Source organism: Copadichromis virginalis, linkage group LG10, assembly GCF_057382275.1.
Source record: "Copadichromis virginalis isolate Kocher_CV1m ecotype Utaka linkage group LG10, C_Virginalis_male_GT1.1, whole genome shotgun sequence".
NCBI classification, from domain to species: domain Eukaryota; kingdom Metazoa; phylum Chordata; class Actinopteri; order Cichliformes; family Cichlidae; genus Copadichromis; species Copadichromis virginalis.
The window spans coordinates 23,973,650-23,982,707 of NC_140627.1; the positions used below are offsets into that span (position 1 = coordinate 23,973,650).

At 35.8% G+C, this 9,058-nt stretch overlaps 1 protein-coding gene across 1 annotated transcript; it reads right to left on the reverse strand.

Annotated features, from left to right (window-relative positions):
* Window positions 1-409: 409 nt before the first annotated feature.
* On the reverse strand, window positions 410-8,080 carry LOC146700512 (uncharacterized). Its single transcript, XM_085471417.1, has 7 exons — window positions 8,003-8,080; window positions 7,770-7,827; window positions 6,840-7,160; window positions 6,234-6,500; window positions 5,640-5,906; window positions 5,274-5,399; window positions 410-2,035 (listed from the first exon to the last, which is right to left on the reverse strand). Exons 2-7 carry the CDS (start codon window positions 7,822-7,824, stop codon window positions 1,935-1,937), a joined length of 1,137 nt encoding a protein of 378 aa, XP_085327543.1. The 5' UTR covers window positions 7,825-7,827; window positions 8,003-8,080; the 3' UTR covers window positions 410-1,934.
* Between the last annotated feature and the right edge of the window lie 978 nt (window positions 8,081-9,058).

Consider the following 9,058-nt stretch of genomic DNA (forward strand, 5'->3'; position numbering starts at 1 on the left):
CAGCAGCTTCAGAAAATCAGCCATTTCTGTGCACATAGTTACAGATTTGTCTCCACATTTACAAATCATTTACTTTTAAATCTGAGTGAATTTCACAAGATCTTGCAGATCACGTGCTCTGCATTTTCCTGCTTTTAGTTAACTGTAAAAACTTTGGCTCCACCATGTGATGAGTGCTGATACTATGCGTTTTTACATTTACTACTAAAGGTTACAGCTTTTACTAGATCATCACAAGAATTATCACTAATCACCAAATAATACATGTAAAGGAAAACACCGATTCTTGTTTAATGTAAGGGTTATTATAGCGTTGTCCCTTTCTACATTATGCTTGACTTAAACGTAATGGTTTGTATTATTGAGATACATACAGAGAATAAATGTAACACTTTGAGACAGATTTATGTAAAACATGAGGAGAGCACAGATTTTATTGTAGTTAAAAATTGGCATGGGATCACAAAACCTGACAAATATTACTGGAAATCTAAATGTTGGTCAACAAGCTTCAAAGCATTTATTATCATTGCATTTGAAAAGACAATGAATTTTAATTGCATCACCAGGTTGCCGACCAAACACACATTGTTATACGTGTCTCACAAAGTCCATTTACTGACTTTTTCATACATGTCAAGCATATAACATAAATTATTGATGAATTTATGTCACTTTACACAAGCTATTCATATCAATCACACTTTTCATTAAAATACTGCTTAGAAGAACTGCCTGCAGGGGAGTTTGTGCCCTTCATGTTTTTGTATTGCTTGATGTCTCTGTTGGTTCTCAGTCATCCAAAACACAAGCCGAGCAACAAAGCATATGCTGTGCAGTACAGAGAACTCTACATTGGAGAAGCCGCATAGCCACTCGACAAATACGTGACACAACATAGAGGAGCCACCATGACAGGTCAAGACTCAGCTGTACCTCTGCACCTAAAGGACAAAGTCACTCTTTCAGGGATACCAATGTTCATATTTTGGACTGAAAAGACAGATGGTTGGTTTGAAAGAGGAGCAAAAGAGACCATCTATGTCCACTGTGAACGACCACCTTTGAACAGAGCGAGCAGCTTATGACACCAACTGTCAGCTACCCACAATGCAGTCCTGAGATCCCTCAATAGGTCACATGATAGGGTAAAGGTCTTTCAGTGGTTTCATCCAAAACCTCTGATGGTAATGGACCACGCCTTTTTACACACTATGGCTAATGTCATGTCGCAGATGATTAATAGTGGGTCAATGATCACCTCCTAAGGGTTAGATAACTGGGACTTTCCACCTGATGAGAGGTAAAACGTCTTCAAAAAAATTTAAAGCTTCTTTTCATGATCTTAGATCTCTTAAGTCTCTGATTAACAGCTGTGAACAAACAAGCCAGTGTTTTATGCATTATACAGTTTTCCTTTCTCGATGACGTCTGTGCAGTTTAGGTAATGTCACATGGTTTAGAGGTTTAGCAGCTCAGTGAATACAGGATATAGTTTGTGGTTTTAATGTCATGACAACACAGAAAAAAGTAACCATGATGCTTCACTGTGTTTTTATCTCAAACAAAAGGCACAGCCCACGTCTGCTGAACACAACACAAGGAAAGCACCATCACTGACCAAAGCCTTTTATTCAATCTCCAAGGCTAAATGTAAAATGTTGGTTGGAACTTTTACAGGGTTGTTGTAGTTTATTTAAATTATGTTAAATAAAATGTAGTTCGAATATTAAGTATTAAGTATTTAATTTAATTTAATTTACTATCTCATTATATTAAATGCCTTCTAAATTCCTTTTTTATCCCTTTATGTTTTCTTCAAAATTAAAGTAATCCAGTGAGTACTTGTAAAATATGTTTACCTTTACATTAACTGCACAGCTGGAACTGCTAAACTGGCATAGTTTTATTAGCTACTTGACCAAAAGTCAACGTTAACTTTCATCTTGATTTGAAATAGGTGGTGTTTCTCTTGTTTCTCTTCCATCCTGCTTCAGTCTAACATCTGAGTAGACAACATCCTCTTCAGCATCATCTGAAAGAAGTAGAAAGAGAAATCTGTGTCTTGTGTAATCAAAGGAGATTAATATTGTACATCAAAAACCTGTAGCAAGAAAGTTTTCACAAACATTCACCATGACACAATATTTGTAGCTTTGGCTCTGTGCATTACCACAGTGGATTTTAAATCAAACAAAAAACTGTGATTGAAATAAAGCATTTAGTTTTAATTACCTTTAATTTAAGGCATTAGGCCCAAAATTGGATAATTATTAGGGGTGGCAATTTAACGCGATAATTGTGATTAATTAATTAGAAAAAAAAGGGGGAAAACGTATTTATTCACACTTTGCATTTCAAGCAAAGAGGAACTTTTGTTAATGTTGGATTTCCTGGTATACCAATTACACTGATACACACATCAGAGCTACGAGGAATCAGAAGAAAGCATGTTGCTAGGACTGATCGGAGGCAAATTTCATTTCAAAAGACTACCTGACAGAAGCCTTGAAAAAAGCGTGGTTTTGTGCAAACTGTGCAAAAACCTTATGGTACCATCTAAATGCAAAATATGTTGCAGCAAGCACAGAAACTGTGGGAGCTGCTAGCTCCAGCAGTGTCAGTTTGAGTATCAACAATTTAACCTTAACTTGATGAAATGACTGGCTTCAGGACCAAAATTAGCAAGTCAACATCAGACAAACTTACAAGTTCTCTCGCAAAATGGCTTGCTCTGGACTGTAGACCACTATCAGTGGTAGAAGATAGGGGGTTAGAAAATTTGCTACAGTTAGCATCAGGTGATCTAACTTTCCAGCTACTTTTACTTGAAGACTATTTCAAGTAAAATTCAACAGCTTCATGACACTGAAAATCAAACAAAATTAGATGCATTACAGACAGCCCTGCTAATGTGGAAGAACTACACCAGGAGCAAACAAGACTGGGGCAACAGAAAGAGCCACTTATACAGGATGTTTCCACACGGTGGAATTCAACAGTGGATATGGTTTCTTGTCTACTAAAAAATCAAGAGGCTGTTTTTGCTGCTTTGGACAAACAAAAGCACAAGCTAGTGATTTTAACTCCATCAGAGCTGGTAAACCACAGTCCTTGAGCCATGTAGGTAAATAAAACTATTTAACTTATTGTTACTGTTTCTTCAAAAAGATCCATAGTTAACAGTTATTGTGTAGATTAATAATTACTTTCTTGAGCTGTCTACTACAGGTTTGTGACTGAGCTTCTTGGAGGTGAGACATATGTCTCATGTTCAGTGGTTTTACCTGCTTTCTGCCACCTGCATCACACCGTGGAGGTCTCCAATTATGACTCAAACTACATGGTGAAATTTAAGACTGCCTTCACAAAGGACCTATCCCAACGTGTAGCTACACTCAACCATCAGTGGCTCAAGATAGCTACTGTGCTTGACCCACGCTTTAAGGATTTCAAGTGTGTTGCAAGGGGAGAGTGAGAAGAGGTTTGAACCAGCCTTGAGGCCCTGCTGCAGGAATAGTGTAAAGATGCCACCACAAAGGAGCCAGCAAAGACAAAGTGCCTCCTCCTCTCTTCATTGTCTTTAGACTCTGATTCAGATGAAGAAGCCCTGAGTAACAGGGCCCTGAGTCTGTACAGAGCAGAATCCACCATCAGCGACAGAAAGACTGCCTGCTGCAGTGGTGGTCAGTCAAGCAGGGACCCACCCACAGCTGTCTGTCCTGGCCCACAAGTATCCTGCCACTTCTGTCCCATGTGAGAGACTGTTCTCACTTGCAGGTCACACGTTTCTACCTTATTTTTTTAAGAAGAAAAACTGCACTTTATCTTGAAATTTTTATTATTATTATTATTTAAAGACAATACCACTTTGAAAATGTATGTAAAGGACTTAAAATAGCACTTTCTTTTTAAGTCTGCCCAATTTTGGCCAGGGATATTATTTTTTGTTTCTCTGTTTTGAATTTAAATGCAGTTTAAACCCTATTTTTTCTTTCCAGAAATTAAAAGAGGTGGAGTTTACAATGTTAATGTCCATGTCTATTATTTGATTTGGTCACCTAATAAAACCCCTTTAAATGAAAAAGTATGGCGCCTTGGGGCAAATTTTCTTGTGCAATTAAATGCGATTAATCAAGATTAATTACAGAGCCTCTAATCAATGAATTACACAATAGATGGAAAAGTAGCATCATGACCAAGTTCTGTTTCTATTTTATTTCTGGAAAAATGAAGCAGACATCATATCTAAAGTCATAACAAAGCTCTAAATTTGTATTTTATAGCTTTTTGATGTAATTTTAAATATAATGCTCAAGTAGATGTCAGTATAAGTAAAGGAGGCCATCATTCTGTGGAAAAAGCACAGAAATAAACCAGAGAGATGGCAAAACATTTAGGAGTGGCCAAACAACTTTGTACATTCTTAAAAATGTACAAGGTTGAGCTGCAGTTGCCATCTCAAATATACCATTCTTCTTCTATCCAAGAGATATTCTCTGACCCCCACCTTGATCCCATCTGTGATGTGTCACTCCAAAGAACACGTCCCTGCTCTAGAGTTCAATGGTGGTGTGCTTTACACAACTGCTTGCAACACTTTGCATCAACACTTTGCACTGGGGCTTGGAAACCCATTCCATGAAGCTCTCTATGCACTTTTCCTGAGCTAAGCTAAAGGCCATGGGTTGAAGGCAGTCTTACTGCAAGACTGAAGTATAAAACTGATCCTTACACTTTAAATCATTTTAGTTTTCTAGTAAATTTTGGTTCTCTGAAAACGAGAGACTGGAAAAAAAAAAAACCTCCACTGGCCAGTGGTACCCTCAGCGTCAAGGTAGATAGACCTATGTTCTAACTTTCCAAACACGTCACTTTGTTCTCAAAAGTTATGATTTTTTTTGTAGATACACGAAAGATATCAATTGCTTTATTCTCGAGTTATCACAATGATAAACCCACCTGCCCACTGCTTGTCAGGATGACAACAATAACCCATCAGCCTTTTACAGCTGAGGAGAAAATGACTGTAATTACTAAACATTTAATAAAAAGTTTTGTAAAACTCATTGAATTAAAGGTGAAAATCAGCATTTCAATCACATATTGATTATTTTACTAAAATTTTACTAAAATCCCTTGTGGTCCTGTACAGAAGCAATACAAATAATGGCGCTTACTGTAAAGGTTTTATAACAATTTGACATACATTCATGTGTGGTACTCACTGAGATAAAATTGATAGCAGCAATATAGTTAATTTAAAATATTACCTTCATTAACAGTCATAGTGCCAGTCTTTTGGAATTTCCGGACACCAAGAAACACAGCCAGAATGAGTAGAATGGCAATGCTTCCTACCACAGCCACAGTCACGACACAGTGGTCAGAAATATTACCTAGAAATTGAATACATTAAGAAGAATGTACTGAGATAATGGGGATATAATGGCCTCAAGTCACTTGCAATTTATGCTTCAGTATCTATAAGGTAATTGGTCTATAGACATATAAGATTGATTTTTTTTAACTCAAATAAATAACTTAATTAGAACAATGCCTATGAATACATAAACTAAACAAAATAATTAAAAATATAAAATAAATGAATATCTAAGTAGAACATTTTTTTATATTACCTGTACATCTTATAAGGTGGATGATGGTTTGTTGTCTGCTTATATTGTTCTGGACAATACACATTAGCTTTCCCAGCAGTTGACCATGTAAGCTGATGGTAACATTTGAAATGTTGTGGTTTTCTGAAATGTTGGGTTGGGTTTTTATCAACAAGTTATCATCTAATAAGAAGATGAACTCTACGTCATCTCCTTCAGAGGAGCAGCTGACTTTCCTTTGTTCTGGCGACGAACACACCTGAGATACAGCTGGTTTTGACACAGGAGCTGAAAGACAAACATGTGGTCACATATGTATGCAGTACGAATTGCAATTTAACATCCACTGCCAGCTCTGCAAACTATCATATATGTCTTCAGAAACTCTGTTTTTAGTGGTACCTGGTAAGTTATTCTAGTTTTTACAAAACTGAATTTTGCAAAAAAAAGAATTATCTTTGGGAGACTTTGTCAGCATAGATAACTTTTAAAAACAGATCTATGCTACTTTTGAAAAATGTTACAGGTTATTAATGTCTTTGATTATCCAAAGATATATTTTAGCTTTACAACACATTTAACATGTTCATTTCTATTACATATATTTTACATTACCTGTACAGCTTGTAAGGTGGGTGATATTTTGTTTTCTGCTGACATTGTTTTGAGCAACACATGTCAGGTTTTTCATCAGTTGACCAGGTAAGTTAATGGTAACATTTGAAACGCTGTTGTTTTCTGTACCGTTGGCTGTAGTCTGTATCAACAACTTATCATCCAAAGACAAAATGAACTCTACTTCATCTCCTTCAGAGAAACAGCTGACTGTCATCTGGTTTGGTGACAAACACATCTGCGTAACAGCTGGTTCTGACACAGGAGCTGCAAAAACAAACGCATAGTCACATATAGACACAGTATCAACTGCAATATGACATTCACTGCTACTCTAAGGAGTGTAAATACATATCAATACAGGCTTTATGTAAGTGCTTACTCATAGCTTACTTATATAAAATGTGTGCATAAAATGAATGATAATTTTATAACTCACTTACTAATATATAACCAGCAATAAGAACAACGATAAATGCAATCTAAAAACTGTTCATGTAACTACCTGCTTTTTAAATTTCTGGTTTTAGCTCTAAACCACATTTTGACATGTACATTGTTATTACACAGATGTTATTCAATAAGTCAATAAGTTGTTGGTCTTACCGAGTATATGTAGATGGATGTTAACTGTGTGCAATAACACACCGTCAGTAGAACTGTATGTTTCCATGCTGTACTCTCCAGAGTCATGTTTTGTTGCTTTGTTGAGCTTCAATGTTCCATTTGTGGAGACTGTAGTACGATTCTTGTATTTTTCATTGAGACTAATTAATGTATCATTTATTAAGGTTAAAATTTTTTCTGTACTCTTTTTCAAGCTTGTCTTCATATGTGGTTTAGTAGGTATGTAAAAAACGAGTGGTTCTCCTAAAACTCCAAAACACGTCTGGGGTCCAGGTTCAGTTAGATTGCATTCTGAAGACCCTGGTAAGAAAATGAATAAACAAATGTATACAAAGAGGGAAATTAATAACTATCATGTAATTGTACTAAACAGAAATCCATAAACTTTGTATCTATGTAACCGATTAATAGTTACTGACAAAATCCACGTGTATGGAATTTGAGAAATAGTATTAATGACACTGTTGTCTGATGTACTGTTGTACAGCACTATATCAAAGAGAAATGTTCTCTCATCAGACAAAACATTTAAATGCTTTAACCTCGTAGGACCTGGTCCACATATGTGGACATCATTCAACATTTGGGTTGTCTAGACCAAAATGCTGAATTTTACTCTACAAGGCCTGATATCCACTTACGAGGACATTAGACTGCCACTGAACTATTAAAATTTAAAACGAAGGTCCTCATCTGTGGATCTCATTTTTGTCAAAAAAAAAAAAAAATCAGGTAAAAAATAAAAATCTGGTAATTCTTTGTTTTTACATTCATCGGGTCCCAATCAGCCCAAATAGCAAAGAGAAATTAAAAATGCATGCCATGAAAGAGTTCTTAGGAGGTTAATAATGACTTAACATTGTAGATTTGTTTTGTTCTTCTACGTACTGTTTAATAGTTGAAGCGTACCTTGTGCCACAGCGGTCATTGCTGGAGCTGCAATGATCATGTAGATCAAAATCATCTTCTGTTTGGACAGAATCAGATTATTTTGCATGTGTAGTGTACTATCAAACGTGTGGATTATCTACATATTGGATAAATAGAAACTATTCTTACTTTGGAAAATAATGCAACAACTATTGACATACTAGACATTTGCATGCTTTTTAACTAATGTCGCCATAACAACAGTCACTCACCACATTTAAAAGAAGATCACTTCTTACTCTCTGGCATGTGAATTCACCACTGGCACCTGGATGGTATATTTCTGGTCTTTTTTCCCTTTCATGAAGAAAATCGAGGAAGACATTATTTGCCTTCAGCACAACCAGAGCATTAGACTCAACGTAAATATTAAATAAACTTGTTTTTATATAGCACTTTTCCACTTGAGCACTCAAAGAACTTTACAACATGTTTCATACACACACAATTTTTTGATCTTACTATCTTACAGTTGCACACACATTCCAACTCTGACAAACACACTGGGAGAAACTTGGGGTTCGGTATCTTGTCCAAGGATACTCTGCAGACTGGAGCATTCACCAATGTTCCAATTAGGAGATGACCTGTGCTACAGCTAATCCCGTGAGAGCAGTTACCAAGCTTTATGTCAGATTCAATGGGTGTTCATGTTAGCCCACAATGAATTAACAGGAGTCACTCTCTGACATTAATCAACAATGCTGCTTCTTGCTTTTGTTTGTGCACTTTTTATTTGCATGTACCAAGACAAGAATGCACATGAACATGATGATGAGAACTGGATGATTAAAAATGCAAATATCCAAATTAGATTATAAGATATAGTTGACATGTTCATCAAAGATCTTCCTGAAACATTTCCACAACATAAAGTAATTTAGCAAATATGTAGTTACAAAACAGAAGGATAAGAACAACATGACATGTTTAGAATCAAGTGCTAACTGTAAATACCCAGCGGTACAACAGTACAACGTTTAGTTAAAGTTCTGTGTGCATATGTGTGGGTTGTACCTGTATGTCAGACACCCACAGTATAAAACTTCCTATTATTTTAATAAGTCAACAAATATAATTGTTATATTAATTGTTATATGGCTGATAATTATAAATATCTAGCTTAGAAAAACATTTTTATTCTTTACTTTGGTTTTTTTCTGTGCTCGCTGGTTGAGGCCACATTTCTTTTTTTGAACACCATATTAGGGCTATCCTATCAAACAAAATATTACTACTTTTAAAATCTTAGTCTGTTTTCAAATCGC

Excerpts from the sequence above, each read along its gene's own strand:
- LOC146700512 (XM_085471417.1), bottom strand. The coding sequence starts at position 7,824 with ATGATTTTGATCTACATGATCATTGCAGCTCCAGCAATGACCGCTGTG. Across the intron at positions 5,907-6,233 it reads CCACCTTACAAGCTGTACAG|CTCCTGTGTCAAAACCAGCT; the intron begins GTAATGTAAAAT and ends TTTGTCTTTCAG. Across the intron at positions 5,400-5,639 it reads CCACCTTATAAGATGTACAG|GTAATATTTCTGACCACTGT; the intron begins GTAATATAAAAA and ends TTCAATTTCTAG.